Source organism: Aulonocara stuartgranti (genome assembly GCF_965226115.1).
Source record: "Aulonocara stuartgranti genome assembly, chromosome: 11".
Taxonomy (NCBI): Eukaryota; Metazoa; Chordata; class Actinopteri; order Cichliformes; family Cichlidae; genus Aulonocara; species Aulonocara stuartgranti.
In genome coordinates this window covers 7207594-7227092 of record NC_138947.1, presented here as the reverse complement: position 1 = coordinate 7227092, position 19499 = coordinate 7207594, and the positions used below count along the sequence as shown (strand labels likewise).

Sequence of the window (19499 nt, the reverse complement as noted above, 5' to 3'; positions counted from 1 at the left end):
CACTGGCCAAAAGACACAAACAGAAGTTTTACTTGCATTAATGGACACACCCAAAGAAATCCACTTAACATGTAATATAATTACAATGAAACCCATATATGCTAGCCTACCACACATATACTGTATATTAGTATCGACAGATATGCTTTACATGAAATGTAGAAAAAAAAACAATTTTAGTGGTCTTACAAGCACAGCAGGCAACATTAGCTAAAGGCAGGGCGGCATCAAGAAGTGTCTGACCATAAACTAGCGAAACGTTCATAAATAATGACTGTATAATTTTTTATTTATTTTTGTATAATGATGGCTGATATGGCATAAGTATTGGTGTAATATTGATTGGCTCTAAATATAAAGTTACCTCTGTCAACTGCCTGAGGCTAAAGTCTGAAGTTTCAAATGTAATATATACTCACCAGATGCTTTATTAGGTACGATTGCTGTTACAGGGTTGGAACCCCTTTTTCCTTTAGAGTTGCCTTAATGTCTTTGTGGCAAGATTCAACATGCTGCTTAAAAAATTCATGAGAGATTCTTTTGATAGATATTGACATGATAACATCAAACAGTTACTACACTTCCATGATGTGAATCTCCCTTTCCACCACATCTCAAAGGTGCTCTATTGGACTGAGATCTGGAGACTGTGGAGGCCATTTGAGTAGAGTGACCTTACTGTCATGTTCATGATGATCTGAGCCTTGTGACATTATCCTGTTAGAAGCATCCACCAGAGGTCTAGAGGAACACTGCCATAAAAGGATGAACGTCATCAGCAACAACACTCAGATGCTGTGGTGTAAATCGTGTTCATTGGTTCTGAGAAACCCAAAATACCCCACACACCATGACACCATCATAAGGTAGGTTGGATTCATGCTTCCATGTTGTTTATGTCAAATTCTGACCTTACTATCCAAATTGAATAAGAGAAATTGAAATTGAGACGATGTGATAAAATACTGTAAAATGCACCCACAGTTCCTCTTAAAAACTAGCTTAAGATATTCAGTTTATGGAGTAAAGCTAAAAAATCCCACTGTTGTTGGGCTAGGTTTGCTGTGAAACTGACAGAAACACTATATGAAGTTAAAACTATAAATATGACTAAACTAGATCAGTTTTGTCATATTTACATCTTGTCCATTTTTTAAATCAACTTGCACAACCTGTTTTTTATATATTGTTAATCCACCTACCATAACTGGAAAGCATTTTGAGTCAAGCTTTGTTGTTTTTTGGATGTGTTTGCAACAGCCTACAAAAACGTGTGACTTAACTTGAGGATAAATTTACAGAGAATTCACAGCAATTAGTTATTTACGGTCTCTCTGTTACTGGAGCAGCAAAGCAAACGTAGGTGTTTTTCACTGTGTGACATATATGGATACATCCAAAGTAACACCTGGCCTAAACACACTGTACCACGTTTACAGCATGTGCTCAGTCAAGGCACTTTTACTGAAAGCACTGCATCCCCATATCATCCTCACAGGTGTCACACTCCATCTCTCCTCTCCATCTCCTCCGTGTTCACCTAATGAACTCAGTCTATCTCTTCTCCCCCCGCTGTGGCAGGTGTCCAGCCCAACTGCTGCCTCTCCGAAGACAACGAGGCCTGATAGCAGGGAAACAGGAGTGAGCCGGCTGCATAACAAGGACTTATTATGATGATGAAATGTCCTACAAGGCCCCAAACACCCTCTTAAAGAAATCTCTCCCACTGATAAGGGGAGTCTCAGCCTCACCCCGGAGCTGTGTGGAGGTAGAGGAGAAAGTGTGTGTGTGGTGGTGCGTCCTAACCTGATTGGATCGGCGGCTCAGAGGGGGCGCACGTTACAAAATCAAATGGCCGTCAAGCCGCTGTCATGCATAATTAATTGGACCTTCCACTCCCAACTACACAAAAATCCATGGTCATTCGATTAGGGGTTTTTGGAGGACTCTCTGAAGTGCATCGCTGTCTGAGCTGCTTCCCAGCTCACCACTCTATCAGTGAGGATTGTGTCAGCCTGCACATGTTCAGCCAGGTAAATTTTAAACTTTCAAGCCCCTAATTCATTGTTAGGCTGTTTGTTGTAAGGACCAGCTTTTTACACAGCTCGGCAATCGAAACATTTGCTGATAGTCATTAAAATTTGTAGATGCAGAAAGCCTGCAGGTCTCAGCAGGTAAAGTTGGGGAAAAAGCCATGCTCTGTGCTGAAGGCTCAGTTTGTAGTGCAAGCAGTCAGAAGCAAGCTAACCCTGTATTCAAATCTTCCATTTTCTTTTTACTTTTAGTATATAGTCTTCTGAAGCTGCCTTTGCCTACTGTAGGGGTTTTATTTTATTTATTGCTTGTTTCTGTACAGTTATGTTTCTGGGTCAGAAAAAAGCATGTAGTAAAATGTGACCAGATGGAGCATTCAGGTTCACTGGAAGCAAACAGGAAGCACTGTTAACAGGACAAATGTACTCTGTAAATGTATCATTATGATTAACTTGCTGAATCAGGATTGGACTGCCAAACTGTGAGATTATTGGTGCCGCCATTAATGACCATCAGCATCTGTATGAAAAGAGAGCGTTCTCAAAAGGCAGAGACCACCACTGTGGACCCAGACTGCGAATGCAACAGTATATCAGCTGATCTACTGTCACATCCATCATCACACAGGCTTTGTATTAGAAAGGTTAAAGACCCGCTAATATTTTCATTCTCACATGCACTCCTGTTGGGATAACATTTAGGAAAGTTCAGGCAGCAAAATATGCGTGAAAAAGATTCAAGTGTTTGTACTTGTTTACATTTCCCACTTCAAGCAGAGATAGGGAGCCCAATATATTTTATTTTCAGCACAATCAGTGGAAGCTTTCTACTGACCTTTTAAGTTGAAGAGGTTTGTAATGGCCAGGCATCTTAATTTTCCTCTCTGTCTTGTACTGTCTTTACCTCGTGTTTTAATCTGACCCCCTTTTGCTTTTTGCTGTGAAGAATTTTGCACAACAGTTCAGAAACAGAAATCACACACTGATTAAGTGCCCGAACAAAATTTGTGTAAGATGGGACATAATACATAAGGAAACAGAAGAAAAATCAGAACTGACTTCCTGCAGACATCGAGCTTAGGACGCCATCTTTGAAAGACATCTCAAATCTTAAAATGCATCTGGAGAACAAAGTGATGAGAAGAGCTACAATCAAGGATGCATCCTCTGTGGAAGTGTGGAAAAGAGATGAGATGCACAGCTGTAAAGGCCAGCACAAAACCTGGCCAGAAAAGGCTTTCAGAGACAGAACCTTTATATTCTTATTTTTTTTGTCATTTATTATTGAAATGTTCAGTCAAACTCTCTACCCTTCAACTTTTTTATCTGTATATTCTTTAATATTAAGCTACACTGTAAATTTAATTAAAAATAGATTTAAATATATAAGCACATCTGACATCTGAGGTCATATGATACATTGGTATACTTATATTTTACTGAAATCACTTTAAAATGACGGCCTCAAAGCACAAGGGCGTCTTATTTTGTTGCCTCCTTATGTCTTTTCCTCAACTCCTGCTGCTCCCATATCTCTGATGGATGGAATAAGAGTGAGGAAAGAAGGAAAGGAAGAAAGGAACTGCAAAAGTATAATCTGGGAAACGAGAAGAGGAGGATACAATATCTGCGTGTGAATGCCGCCCCCTGCTGGACATCAGTGGAACTACATCAACTGCGCACTAGAGAAAGTACACCACAGCAGGCAAATTAAACTGCAGCAAGATTTTTTATTCAAAAAAAGCATATATTCAGGAATTAAAGATGCATATACTTACATGTGTAAATAGATATTTAAAATACACAAAGTGGGAAAACAATGTGCTTCAGTAGCTGCAATGTCTATATGCACACTGTGTGCATACATGAAAATGTCTTTGAGGATGTGTTTTCCATGGTTTGTTAAGGAAACGTTTCCCTATTATTTTAGAGAAATTCCTTACTTTGTTTTTCTTTTTATTTCTGGGTCACATCCATTATTTAAAAAAATAATGAAATAAAATATTCACAAGCATAACCATATCACAGCTCAAAATGGAAGACAACTCCCTTTAGCGTCTCTCGTCATCGCCAAGTCTTAATGAATTCACAAGCGATGAAACAAAAACAAAAACTTTCACTGCTGAAGCTTTTACTCCATTAACACAGCACAGACATGACTTTACCAAAGGTTCCATTACTGCAGCAACACACTGCAACTGCTCTTACACTTCATTCATTGGTTGAGGACAGGAGGCTAGGCGGGCACTTCGGTCAAGGAGTATTTGACCACATGGGGTTGTGTGAAGATGCGTTTGGGTTATTTATGGCCAGTAAAGGTTTGGTGGGGGTGGGGGGTGGGGGTCCTGTAGCAGGAAGAGGAAGTATTTTTAGAAGCAAGGGGGTCTACCTAGTTGTCTGGGTGGGGTCGTCCCTCGGGGATCAGTGAGGTGAAGAAGGTGCTGATGAAGGACCACGCGACTGTAATGAAACTCGGCTCGGCAGCAGCAGCCGCCGCCCGGCCCTGATCCTCCGCTCTTCCACCTCCATCCTCGCCACTGTCATCGTCCTCCATTCCTTCGTCCATCAGTCGTTCCTTTGCCACAAACAAACAGAGACAAAAAAGATTAAAGACGTTCTCTTTCAGACATATTCTGGACTGATTGCTTTAAACTCCACCTTAAAATGACAATAAGACCATTTATATTTTGAAAGCGCTTCCTGTGAGTTGGCAGGATATTATGTTGCATAATGCGCTGCAAGTTTATGTTTACTTGACACATCATCATGTACACAAATGAAACACTAAAAACCAAACGCAAACGAGTGAAGCTTAAAGATGAAGTCAGTGTTAAGAAACAGAGAATAAAAGCACTCTGAAATGCCAAGTTCCTTAAACCATTTTCCCTTTGCAAACAACCCTACAGCAGAAACCTTCCTGCTTTCATTTCTGTTTTTATCAGCACATCTCTCTGCTGTACTCTCATGTTAAGACTCAGAAAAGACCTGAAATTATTTGAAAAGATATGAGTGAATAAGAAGTTGCCTATTAAAAACAACTGTCTTTATTTTTTCCAACAAAAAAAATAGGCCTTGTTAGAATAAACAACTCTCTTGAACAATTGGTTTTATATTAGAGATTAAACTGCTACATGCTTAAACAAAAGACATTCATTTGGCCAAACTCCAAGATATTTATAATATCTAGTGACATCTACAGTCTTGTTTTGAGTTGTCACATTATCAGCAATCTGAAATTCTTTTTTTAACAAAGGATTTTTCTGTTTACAGGTAAAGGATCATCCTAGGACTGCTGTTGATCAGCTGTAAAAGCTATAATCTATTCTATAATTTAATACCAAAAATTATGATTTTCACATTGTATGTATCCACTTCAGACATCAAGGTAGCAAAGAAATGCACAGAGATCAGCAGGCCAAGACAAGAAACTCAAAGTACAGTGCAAAGTATTCTGCAGTCTCTGCACATATTTCAAGTGGGGCAAGTGCTGATTTTTGGCACATCATCATTGACTTCCAAAGATGGGAAACAGTCCAGAGTGTACTTGGTGTGATGCAGCCAAACTTCATCAGGTCGTCTGTCAGTCTGAGAAATTTTAATTGATATTTGTCTTTGAAAACAACAAGCTAGAAAAGTAAGGCAGAAAAACAGTGACAGACAGTGCCCAGCTCACCATTTCCTGCATGTCCTGGTGTCTCTCTGCTTCCTCCTGTGGAACTCTTCCTCCTCCTCTGAGGTTTTGCTGCTCTGGCCTGAAGGGAAACCAGCCAGCCTGGTGCCTGAACCATAGACACACACTTGACTTTAAAGTTGTTTTTAACAGATATATCTAAAATGACTGAAATGATTGGTGAAAATAAAGTTGCAGTAAAAACACATTCAGTACACTGTCATGAACACAGATGTGAAAATGTCAAAATTAAAAGTACAAATTATACGTTTTTTGTTTTTACAACTTCTGCAGAATTAACTCACAGGTAGACGAGCAACATGGCTCCGACCACCATGATGAAGCGGCTAAAAGAAGAGTAGAAGTAGACGATGCTGAGCAGGACGCCCACGCGAGACAATGTGTAAAGCCAGTCCAGCCAATCGCGGTTCATCTCGTCGTCATTTAGGACGGCTCCGCCCTGAGCGTTCATCTGGATGGGGTTGGGCGGCTGGTTCTCTGGCAAGGCGTTGGGGGCCGCGTTAGGTCCCAGTGGTGGCTGCACAGCATTGGGTTGGGCAGGCTGATGGGGTGAGGGGGTGGGGGAGGAGGGAGGGGAGGTGCTGGGAGGCTGCGAGGCAGCTACTGCTGCTTGACTGAGAAAGAAAATGGAGATAAAAAGAAGGAGAATAGGGAGAGAGAATGGAAACAAAATAGACAAACAAACAAATCAGCACGCGAAGTAATCATAGTAAATAAATGTAGTCTAACAAATATGTCACTGGGCAAACTGTCACTGGCATGATGATAGCAGGACAGTTTTTGCACTTACTATTGCATGTAGTAGTGACGAGCGTACATCTGTTGCCACCACAGCATCTGCATTGGCATGTACATGGGGTGGGGGGGCATGTTGGCAGGTAGGCCCCCATGAAAGGGAACCTGAGCAGCATCGGGCCTGTGGAGGGAGGAAAGCGTCATATTTGTTATTAAAGGCATTAACACAAAGCTGCACAACTGATACACATTCATAAACTGATGTTCCATCTTCAGGGTCGTCCCATTAGCTTCTCAGAACCACAGACCTGCTTTCAACCTGATGTCAAACAGAATATCTCACTAAACTTTAGTGAGTACTTATGTCATTAGCACCTGGCTGGCAATCTATTGCAAGACCTATTTATACAGTGGTGATTCCTTTGATTTAAATCATATTATTTTATTTTATATTTTAGCACAAATTTATATTTTCTATAATTTAAAGAGGCATAGATTAGTTTGGGGGTAAATGCTCAGATGTGACTCTGTCAGAACTTTTTCCCATTAATATATAATAACAGATAGCAGACATTATAGCTCTTTGCTCTGTAAACCTGTTAACTTGTCTTTTTATTGTTTATTAAACAAACAAAAAACAATTCAAAAAATAATTATCATCTTTCAGGAACCATCTGAATTTTCTCTCTAGCCCAAAATTGTTTAGATTAGATTAGATAGAACTTTATTAATCCCTCGGGTGGGTTCCTCTGGGAAATTCGATTTCCAAAAAAGCACAGCACCGACAGAAGTTACAGAATATTATATATATATATATATATATATATATATATATATATATACACACACACACATATATAAATACAGAGACAATATAAATAAAATATACGAAGGGGATAAATAGAATAAATAGGAATAAAAAATAAAAATACAAGTGAATTGCACATTTCAAGTATATTGTTGAGGAGTAATGTGAAGTGCATGTGGTAAAATTTAGGCAAAGCTGATTTTTCTGTGTGTGTTCAGACAGCAGTACCTTGTGAATGCTTTGTGCTACCCTGATACACGGCACTTAAAAAGTGCTTGTAAAATTGCCCCTCTCCTGTATAGTGATACCATAAAAACCCACAAACGCTCATTTAGAGCTAAAAAAAAGCCCAGTCTCATGTCTTGGTGTTGTTTGCTTACCACTGAGGGATACCAGCGGTGCTCTGAGGATATTGGGCGAAGCCGCCGCGGTACCTCAGCCCATCAAAACTCGCTGGATCAGAAGAGGAGGAGGATGAAGAGGCTGACTGACTTTCCTGATTTGGTGTGGTGGCAGGAGATATGGAGCCAGCACTCTCTGAACTCTGTGTGAACACCAATAACAAACCAATAATTAAATCAAGCACACACAGAAAAGATCAAGTTTGCCCTGAGAGAAGATGAGAGGAGCATGGAGGCTGCAGCCTAATCAAACAGCTTTCATAGTTTTTACAGGAAATCACAGAAACACATCCAGTTAAAGTTGATTGCAACTTAATCAGAATAAGTCTCTAACTGTTTTAATTATGACAGGTCAGTTTAATAAAATGTTTTTAAAAACATTTGCTTACCAGAGCTTTTAAAACTGTAAAAATACATTAAAAGCACGAATAAATTGTGTTAGTAAGTGTTGATCTACTCACGCTGGAATCAGAAGCAGTCGTGCTGGAGGGACTCCGAGGCATAGGTGAGCCGGGGGGACTGTGAGAGGTACATACGAGATGCATCATGTGGTATTCATCGTGCTGTGGGTCGACAAGGCCAGGGAGCGATCCAGATGTGTGGGAGGAAGAAAAAGGTGGTGGTGGAGAAGGCACCAGCAGATCACAGAGACAAAGCAAGAAAGAGAGAGAAAGAAAGGATTAGAGTGGAAATGGCCAGAATTCAGACAATGCTCATCGTTTGTTGGTGACACACATCACATCGGCTATTGTTTCCCAGACTGCCCGTTTCACTTCCCCCACAGATGGAAATGTCTACGAGCAACAGCTAAACTACTACTGAGGATGTGAACAACTGACTACACATGCCTCCTGCACGGCCATCAGTCCCTCACACAATTTGTAGCTACTTAAATACCAACAGTTACAAAATTGCTTACACATAATTTCCCTATGGATTAATAAAGTATGTTGTTCTGACTTAATGCGCTACAACTACTCTACTGTAATTGTGTGAGACAGCTCACTCACAAACATCACTAATAAATTAGTTTCAGTGTTTTGTTTTCTAAAGCAAAGTACTTCTAGAAGCAAGGCAGACAGCCAAACACCTCAGAGGATGTATTTGGCAATTATATCAAAGAATCATCTAAACCACCTTTGTTTCAACACATTTAAATTCATGAATCTTTGAGAGCCGTGTTGGCTTCTTAAATTTCCCTGAAGAAGGAAAACAAAGATTAGTTTATCTCAGTTTTCATCTTTTGTTTCACATTTGGTTCAAACAAAGGCTACAAGTGGGACTGCAACGATACTAGAACACATTTCTTTCAATGCTTAAGTAACATTATTTTGAAGATTTAGACTGATATAAAATATAAATAAAACTGTATCAGCTAAATTGTATTAATATTTAAAAATATAAAAGTTTTTTTTCTTCCTTCTTATTTGCAGGCCAGTAAAACTCAGAGGCCACTGATCTGCGTCTGCTATGCTGGACACTGAATTATAATAAACATTAATTATTAACATCTACACTATCAGGACATCTGTTTTCTGCAACAGGAAACATTTCTTTGAATCTGAGGTCAAGCCTGAGCTCTGAGAATGTTGATATGCTCGTTTTTCTTCATTGCTGACACCACATAGTCCTTTAAAGGCTTAAAGACACACACCTGCTCACTCACTAGCACAAAAACAAAACCAAATCTACCTCTTTCTTTTTTGCTTACAGTTTCATAAAAAAGTCTTACAAGAAGACAAAGCAAAGCCTATTTTATTTTATGAACTGGCTCCGTTGCATGTATAACTTCTTTTGCTTGAGATTATTGTACTTGTGATTAGTTATCTTTGAATTTAAGAAAATGTTTTGGTTTTTTAGGAAGATGTTTTATGTACGTTGTAGGTGATTTAATATTTTTATTGTTCATTAATAAGACAAACATATTTCTTACCCGGTTACTCAATGGATTAATAGAATAGTCAAATACTAAAGTAACTGACAGCTGTGGCACTAATTACAAGCCAGTGCGCTCAACAAGAGTAAAGACACATCACGGTTTTGAACTTTGGAACAACTTTTGAAAATTTAAATTCAAACTCTGAACACACACAAGGTCAGACAAGAAAGGTAAGTTATTTCATGAAAGGCAATGCAGTGAACTTTATTTTATGCTTTGTTTTGTTAATGTTTATACTGTAAAACAAGGTGTGCTGTGTGCTACCTGGCTTGAAATTTAAAGAAATCTATATGATCCCTTATAGGATAAATCCAGATCCAATATTTTCTCACCAAGGAATTCCCAGGAACTTAACATCCCCTCCCAAAAACTCATCGATACGTGGCTCTCACCTTTCTAAGCACATCTCTGAGCTGCAGGTGGTCTTGAAGGAGCATTCCTGAGTACACCAGCCGTTGGTCTTTGGACAGCTGAAACACAAACATCACACAATGAGACAAAGAAGTGATACACACACACACACACACACACACACACACACACGCACACACACACACACACACACACACACACACACACACACACACACACACACACACACACACAGTGAGGGTAATTTTTTTTCTTTCTTTCTTTTTTTAAATTATGCTTTTAAATATTCTGAAAATGACAGGCATTCAGGTCACTGTCTGACACAATCACACCAGTCTCCTCTATATAGTGTAACCTGATGCAGGATGATAAAACTGCTGGGCTTCTTCTTGAGACACCAAGCAGAGCTTGAACTGAGCGTCTGAGCAAACACAGCCCTCACAGTAAACTTAAACCCAAACATCCACAAACATGTTTTTATGGAAACACTGCCAGCTACTACTCTGTCACAACCAGCTCCCTTTAACCTTCATAGCTAACTCGGTGCAGCAACATCAACATGTTTTTGTTTCCAGTTGAGAAAAGCCTTTTGGTAGCTGATAGCAAAGTATGAGACATCAAACCTGTCATGTTTGTAAAGTGATTAGGTGCCTTGGGGTTAAATGAGAGTACTGGGCTGGATTAGATTTCAAAGCCTACTGAAAGCCTGTGATGTGTACAATCAAATATTCAGTTCTTCACAAGACTTTCGCTTCTCCTTATCCGTTTTATGAGAGCAACTTGACCGAGAAGGAATACAGACAATTCATTTTCACTGAAGAATCAAAGCAAAGTTGTCTTTGAATCACTGTGTTTCCACTTTTTCAGGAACATCACATCAGTGGTCAAATGATAATGTCTGCATGGGAGTAGTATTACATACTGGTGCATTAGGATCATCTGTAATACTAGAGAAGTACTCCAGTCTTAAAGTGGGGCACACCTCTGGGTGAAACACGAGTCTACAAATATAACCCCATTTTAGCACAGTGCTTGCTGCTGTGCTCTTTACCCTGCTGAAATATGAAGACCTCCAAGAAAACTTCATCCTGTCTTTAATTTTAAATCCATGTATTCTTTTAATAAACTGACCCCCCCCCCACACACACACACACAAAAACTCGCCCCACAGAAAATCTGATTATTCTGTATCAAACATAATATGAGGTTGGGCTCAGCAATCACTTGGATTCAATGAAGATGTTGTCTGTCAACAATTAATGAATTAAATAAAATAATCTCAAAAACAAATACTTTGCTCTTTGTACTAATTTTTTCTATACATCTCTTATTTTTGTTGTATTTATATATCAAGCACATCCGTTTCCTTTACAAAGCGCATTTTTGTTTGTTCCTAAAAGTGAAACTTAATGGTGCTGTAGTTCAGCTTTGAACAACAGAACAGAAACAATCTTTGGTCACTAAGCTCTATCTAGAGGAAGTTAAAGTTGGACCAAGATTTGAACCACTGGACCTGTGGAAAGACTCTATTATGCATTTTGCAAGCTGCTAGGGACCAGCAGCCCAGGCCTTTCTTCCTATTGGACAACATGGTGTACATCATCTCATTTACATCTATTTTTTTTAAACTTATATCTGTAAACTGATGATAAATGCCTTTAATAAATGTCAAGCAGCCTACTGAAAAAATGAATTACTGTTTCAAATTATATATAATATGATTATTAATCAAAATAATCATGATTCTGGTTTCTTTCAGACGGACAAAACGCTACTCACCGGCTTGCTGGGGTACACACTGGAGATGTGACTTTTCAGCTTCTCCACAGTCCAGTTAAGGAAACAGTTAATGGTCTGGTCTTCATACTTCTGGTTGGGGGCCTTAATGACCAAGGTCACAGGACTATCAACTGCCCCAGAGTCCATGGCTCATATTACTAGAAAGTGGGCTCTGAGGAACCTTCACTGACACAACTCAGGACTGTCCTGAGGAGTAAGCTACCTCAAATTCTCTCCATTCTGGTACTTGTATAACACCAAAAACAGTCAATGCTGCAGGTAAGGGGCTGGTGGGTCCCCTTTTACAATATCTGCTTCATCTCTAGATCTTTTATGAGTTGGAATTCTTCTGGTAGCAGGTTGTTGGATTTCTGTTTTTAAAAAAGAGAGAGTAGCATATATAGATTACACATTATCCTAAAACATTTTGTTTTGATTTATACAAAGTATTTTTCTAATATCTATAATTTTATTTTTTGAAATTTAAATTTTAAGCACACATGCAACATGGAAATCTGTGTGGTCATCCTTCAGGTAAACTTCAAAGAAGTATTAAAGGGATAACTACTGCAGCTGTCCCTGTCCATGTCTGTGACAGAGTTAAATCCCTCCCCAAGTGTGCCAAAAAAACCTCTTAAAATATAGGATAAATAAACTAACTTACAAGCTATAAATGATTAATAAAGATAAACTCCAGCTTAACCATTCAGGGTTACAAGGCTGGAGCTGGTGTAGACCCTTGGCAGGTCACCAGTCTATAATTGTTCATCTGTCCTACCTGTCTGACACTCTGCCCCAAACTTCCTGCAACTGAGGAAACTGATCAACAAAAAGCTCACTTTTGCATACTGTAATAAGCAATGCACCAGCTCACTGCAACAACAATTCACAGCTGGCTCACAATGAAAAGCAATGTATCTACAAAATGTAGCACACGCAAGCGAAAATAACCGCAGGTGAGGCGGAGGGGTCGGGAGTTTCGGTTAAACTTCCTGATACCTGCCATGTTGGCTCATCTTTACAGTAAACAATTAAAGCAACTTTAACTATAAATCACACCGAGTCGGGTTAAACCTGACGGTTTAGAGTTAGGTGAGCTATTAACGCTGCTTATCTGTACAATCCTCAGGCGAACACACTAACACACATAGCAAACTAGCCTCACTGGGCCGGTCACTCCGATCAACTCGGCTTTTATTTTGACCCTTGGTTATGAAGCCAGGGTAACGCCGTTAGCTTCTTGGCTAATGCTAGCGTCGCTGTGGTTTGGTAATAATTCGGTGGGACTAGCTAGCCTCTCCCAAGGTGACAGCACATTTAAAGGTCTAACGATAATAAATGAGAACACGTTGCATCAGAGGGCTTTCTGTTTGTACCTGTTTACTCTGCAGTCAATCAGTCAGCGTCGACTCCCCGTCCCAGCTCGGCTCGCCTGCCTTGTTGTTGTAATGTCGGGTGTGAGAGCGGAAACACGTCATTCTCTTTGCAACAGCTGATCAAAAAAACAAAGAAAAAACAAAACAAAACCTTGCACCGCAGTAATAAATACGCATTAAAGTTAGTATAGTTTCGTGTTTTTGATTTCACTTTGAAATTTAGAATTGAAAATCTACAGTTCTGGTTTAGTATAGTGGTTTCAATCTATTAGTTTATAGTCTTGTGATATAAAGGTGTTTTAGAAGTTGACCATATACATTGTAATTTCAAAGCAGACAACAGTAACACGCAGACTATAAGAACCAATATTTCGTTCCTGGTCATTTTATTAGGTATGCCTTTTCAGTAAGTCATTAATGCAAGTATATAGTATAGTAGTATAGTAGTATAGTATATAATGACAATGATTCAATACATTTAGGCATATAGACGTGGTCAAGACGAACTCAAGTTTAAACCTAACGTCAAAATGGACAAGCAAGTTGATTTAACTGACTTTGATGATTGCATGGTTGTTGGTGCTGATCTGGATTTTCTACACAACCAAAAAAAGAGAAAACAGCCATTCAGCAGCAGTTCCCTGGGCCAATTTTAAAAAAGCCCCGTTGATGCCAGACCGCACCAGATGCCACTCTTGTCAACTTAGAACTGGACACTGAGGATAAAATCTGCACCAATCACCAAAACTGGACATGTGGAGACTGGACATATATTGTTTGGTCTGATGAGTGTCAGGAAAAATACTACATAATCATCCAGCAAAGAATGACTCACGCAGGGTTGGAGCTTTATTTTTTTTTCTTCAGCAATGTCATTTAATTCCCCAAACATAAATATGAATAATGACTTCATGCCCCCAGTCAGCAGGTTTTGGCTTTATATATAGCCATGTTATTTCAAAGTGGAGTGCAATAAACTCTAAAAAGAGCCTAGTTTAAATTATTTATAGCTATAGAAAATGTAGATGGCAGCATATTTGCGTGTGCATACAATTCACAACACTGGTGCTGCACTTCGCTGATGATATGATGCAATATCGTAATTTATTCACCACATTTGGTACTCAGTCTGGTAAATTTTAAGCAAATTTAGGTCCTCTGTGACATGATGTTCTTACACAGTATAGTTTTGTATTGCTTTACCATTTGGTTACTAAAAGTGGAAAAACATGTAATACAATTAAGAAAACTATTTTTGAGACTTACATTTCATTATTCATCATTGACATTTTAGATACATTTTTTTAAAAAAGTCTATTTGTTTTATTTGTAAGATTTTCAATCTTTCCACGCCTACTTCAAATGAACCTCTTAAACAAAGGACTGATCGTTGGAATGGCACTCCACCACCAGAGGGCAGTGTAAGTTGCCTAACAGGCAAACTACATTTGGAGAAAATGTTATGCTTTTGTCCAACCACACAGCCAGACTTTAAGTCTCAGCGCTAAAGTATTTAGCACCTCCTCAAGTGCCGCAAAATTATTGAGTTTTTCCTTTCTCAAAATATTCGCACAGATTGTAGAAGTTATTATTTTAGGATTGTTTATACCCCACATTCTACAATAATAATGCTATTAGTTGCCTTTATTTTTTATCGGTGTTTCATAAATATTGCACATGCGGAATAATTTCCACTGAATACATCTTTGCATGTACTAGAATAAAATCCAGAAATGTTTTCAGCCATGTTTCTTGCTTTTTGTAATGTGCGGTATTGATTTTAAAGTGCTGATATTAATTCACATCTGGGCAGCGAATTTGCAGTAGGCCATATGGAAAAGTAAAACTGCCTTAGCAGTTCAACAACTCTTATTTTCCCACAAATGACGTGATAAGCATGCTTCATTAAATGACACAGGAATGAATATGGGTGTGTACAGATTTCCTGGGTGCTTTGTGTGTTTATCCCAGGAAGACTTGCTGCATGGAAACTACTGATTACTGTTTCAGCTTGCGCAGAACCTCCTTTGTCAGCTGTTTACTGTATCGGTTGATCTTCCAGTGTCCCGGCCTCCATCCCAGCAGAAAACGATGAAAGTCTGTCCAAGCAAATGCAAACATTTCCCTCCACTCTTTCTCAAGGGCATGAAACTCTACGTCTTTTTTTAACGATAGCTTTAGTTCTGAAAAATAGTAGTCCAGTAGTCCTGGTACCCTCTTTTCACACTCCCTCTCCTCCATACAGCTTCCTAGAAAATATACAACATCTTTCATCCCGCAGCCCCCACCCACATACTGAAAGTCCACAGCTGCCACATCCTTCCCACTCTGGGAAAAACAGAAATTAGCTAATTTGGCATCTCCATGAACGATGGTCTTGAAGCGGCACTCACTGAGTATCCTGTCAATGTCGCCTGCTGCTGCTTTGAGCTCAGCATCATCCATGGCTTCCAACTCGTCTGGCCGGGTTTCCAGGTGCCAGTAGGTACCGACAGGCCACAGACCCTCTGGTGCCACACCCAAGAAGAGAGCGTGAAAGTGAGCAAGCCAGCTCAGGCAAGCCTTTATCTCCCTGTCTGTAACGCTCGTCCTAAAAAGAATAAAATATATTTTTTAACCACCATAAATTATGTTTGTTTCACTATTTGGCATGTCTTTATCATGGCTTTAAGGATATACCTATCCAGGCTAATAAAGGCTCTGATCTGAACTACTCCCTTTCAGAACTACTTTGAAAGTGCTCAGACACATCAAACGACCCCCAGAAGAGCTTCTGCCTATTTCAGCAGTTAATTTGGAAATGAGGCACCTGAAACTGAACAGTGTTTAAGTTACATTAAACAGAAATAAAATTAAAAATAACTAAACATCAAAAAAAGCGCCTTCAGACCTAAAATTACAAATGAATATTACAATAAGATGCCCTTAGAAAGTTAAATTATCTCTTCCCTCACCTAAAACACAATTTATGAACATTTTTGATGTCTACAAGAGAATCCAGTGTTTACTGCATTAATGCCAAGCCATAGTTTATATGCAGGCCTCCTGTTTTACTGCACGCTCTCACAGCAGTGGCAGAAAAATGGAAAAACATAATGCAAGTACAAAACACTTCATTACAGTTCTTAAGTAGAATTTTCAGGTATCTGTACTTGTTACGGCCCTAGCAGGGCCTCTCTCTCTCTCTCTCCTGAGGGTGCCTGTGTGGGCGTGTCCCACTACCTCCTGCCTGAGGTGCCACCTTTCCCTCCTGTACAGCTGACTCCCATCAGCAATTAAGGGTATTTAAGCCCAGAGCAGGGTGAGCTCTGAGCCAGAGTGCCAGTAGAGTGGTTTCCAGCTAGTGAGCTGAGTGTCTTGTGGTGTTTCCAGCTAGTGAGCTGCGCTTTCCTTTTGACTTTTTGCTTTATTTGACCAACGCCTGAGTTTTGTTGGTGTTTTATGGTGATAACGGCTTGTCCGTCTCTTTTAGTTGAACTACTTCAATAAAACTGTTTTATTTAACTGTTTCGCCTCCTTGACTCCTTTTTCTGACCCGGTCACTTTTGTTACTTCCCCCTCACCGCCTAGACCCCCCCCAGGGGAACGTAACAGTACTACACTTGAGTATTTATTTTTCTAATGAAGTTTAACCTTTACTCTCTACATTTCAGCACAACAGTATGTCCTTTTTTGCTCCTTACACTTTCAAAACAGGTTCATTACTTTAGGTTTGTAGGGACTTATTTCCTGTCACTGTTTTCCTTCGCAACAATAACCGATTGTGGAAAGAAACAGTAACACATAAAATACAATCCTATTGGTGTAGCCATCACCAGTGCTCACAGGAGGAGATAAAAAAAAAAAGGGCAAACAAATATGTAGATATAATCTGGCCCAATAATCAGGGGTTAAAGTTTGCATAAAAATACTAGACAGTATAGTGCAGATTGGGAAGGTTAGTTTGTCTGGTTAGTTTGCAGTACTGTTTAGTCTACAGTAATGTACTGGATTGGTGCAGGGTAGCTGTGGTTTTCATGGTCAGAATCAGACTTCAGTGCCAATTTAAGCTGATGATTCACTCACCAAATTCCACGTTTATACTAGCTTTATGCTGTCTATGGGTGGGAAATCAGCCATGACTGCTTAGGTATACAAACCATATACTTTATAAACATACACAAATATACACAAGTCACGGAGGAGGGGTGGGGGTTAGTATATCTGAATAACATGAACACTTCATAGACTTTTATGGATTTTATGCAACATGCTTTTTGAAGCTTTTTTCAGAGTTTCTAAGCTTATACCTCCTCTGATCGTAACCGGCCACGTCCAGATCCTCCAGCACGATCAGCATCTCATCGCCATAGGAACAGGCAGCTAGGCAGGCAGGGATGCGACAGCTCTGATTGGTGGAATAGTTTTGGTACCAATGTGTCTCCACCTGGTAGGATTTCACTTTACGTGTGTGGGATCGATCTGTGTTCCAACCCCCGGGGTGCTCGGCTTCCTCTGGAAACTTAACGTGTTTTACAACCACGGAGGGCCGGTTACAGCCCTCCAGGTGCAGCCGGACTATCTCCCCATAACCACTCCACAGGGTCTGGATCTTAGCACCGACTCGCAGAGATGAAGCATCACATGCCTGCAGGATGAGGTCCTGGTACTCCTGTTTCATTTCCACAGCTACGGCTGAATGAAAGAGGAGAGTTAGCAACATTAAAAAAGCGTCCTTGTATGCGCTGCTGGAGGTCTCTGTTGAAGTGTCGCACTCACCTGATTCTTAAAAGTTTTTGCAGCAGAACACCAAAGGTTTCGTTTCACCCACACGATTCACTGAATACTGAATAAGTATAATATCGATTTTCTCGCAAATGTGTCAGGACACCGACACGGTTTAAATTATCCTACGGTTCAGGAAGTATTCGGCATTTAAGGAAACCCGCGCGAAAAGTGTGCAACGCTGCCACCTACTGGACTGGAGTGCACACAAAGAATCCAATAAAAAAATGTCATCGCTCATGGACAATGAAATTGGATGCAATCTTAGCAACCCAGAGAAGCCATTATACGTCTGTGATTGCATAAAGTAGTTCTTATTATAGGTTTGTGAGCAGTCCAGATTTCAAGCACTCTAATGTAACATCAAATATTATTTTTTTGATTATATAAACAAAATAAATAAACTTTATAACAGCATAATGTCATCTCTTTTCTCTCAGCAATGTGTGAGTGTATTCTTAATGAAATTTAATAAAGAGTAAGATTAGCAATACAATAATCAATACAATTTAATTTAAATAATATTAAATGGTTGCTATGGTAAAAAAACGTATTGAAAACATTAGTAACTGTCTAAGTAAATATATTTCTAAAGGTCTTTTTGACATGAAATTCTCACCAGATGTCAGTAACAACTGATCCACACATGCAAAGAAATCAAACCACAGATGTCTATAAATTAAATTATGTGTAATAATGTGAAATGACACATGGAAAAAGTTTTGAAGACGCTGAAATTTTTCAACAACTGTGAAATTTATTTAATATTTTGTACAGAAGCCATTGTTGATGATCACAGCTTTAAGATGCCTCCTGTTTGACGAAACTAGTCGCATGCCTTGCCCAGTCGTGGTTTTGGCACATCCTTCCACACAAACAGTCTTTAAATCCTGAAGGTTCAGTGGGCCCCTTACAAGAACTCTTAGCTTTAGTTCTTTCCATAGATTTTTAATTGGATTCAGGCAAGGTGATTGTCTGGGCCATGCTAGCAGCTTGATTTTTTTTTTCTCTGAACACAACTGAGACTTTCCTTGTCTGTGTGTCCGGAATCATTGTCGATTACCCTCATTTTATCTCCATAATCTTTAAATGGCGGCAGATTTTTTTTAAATGTTTTTTTATTTTTTTAAAGTCAAGAATGTCTCACTACTACTACCTCCAAACTTCAATAGTGTTTCTGGGGTCATATACAGTGCCTCTTGACCACCAAACATGGTGTATATTATGGGACCCAAAGAGTTCAGTTTTGGTCTCATCTGATCAGGCTATATTTCACAGGCTTTTCTAAATGTTGTCCAGGAACCTTTAAATATGCTTCAACATGCTGTTTTTCAGCAATGGAGTCTTGTGTGGTGATTATACAGAAGGGCCATGGTGGTTGAGAGCAGAAATTCTTCTGTAACCAATGTGATCAGTATTTTTGCAGCAATATTGTTGCACAGGTCTTGTGAGAACTCATTGATTTTACCCATAATAAGATTTCTCTCGTGTGACACCTTGGTAATGAGACACCTTTTTATAGGTCATCAGCTGGGACTGAACCAGCTGATTTCAGATTTCAGCTGGTGTCATGACTTTCCCTGCCTTTTTGCACCTCCCTT

The 19499-nt window shown here is 39.4% G+C and overlaps 1 protein-coding gene across 3 annotated transcripts; it reads right to left on the bottom strand.

The window, feature by feature from the left end:
* Nucleotides 1-3743: 3743 nt before the first annotated feature.
* On the bottom strand, nt 3744-18056 carry herpud2 (HERPUD family member 2). Of its 3 annotated transcripts, XM_082552199.1 has the most exons (13): nt 17893-18056; nt 17424-17808; nt 15528-15724; nt 15137-15233; nt 13135-13250; nt 11759-12129; nt 10000-10077; nt 8130-8231; nt 7648-7811; nt 6515-6640; nt 6009-6338; nt 5707-5812; nt 3744-4608 (listed from the first exon to the last, which is right to left on the bottom strand). In XM_082552199.1, the coding sequence occupies exons 6-13, from the start codon at nt 11903-11905 to the stop codon at nt 4423-4425; spliced, it is 1239 nt and encodes a 412-aa protein (XP_082408325.1). In that variant the 5' UTR covers nt 11906-12129; nt 13135-13250; nt 15137-15233; nt 15528-15724; nt 17424-17808; nt 17893-18056; the 3' UTR covers nt 3744-4422. The 3 variants fall into 3 exon arrangements, with proteins under 3 accessions (XP_082408325.1, XP_082408326.1, XP_082408327.1); XM_082552200.1 differs by lacking the exon at nt 15137-15233; XM_082552201.1 differs by lacking the exons at nt 15528-15724; nt 17424-17808; nt 17893-18056 and having other exon boundaries at nt 15137-15514.
* Nucleotides 18057-19499: the final 1443 nt, after the last annotated feature.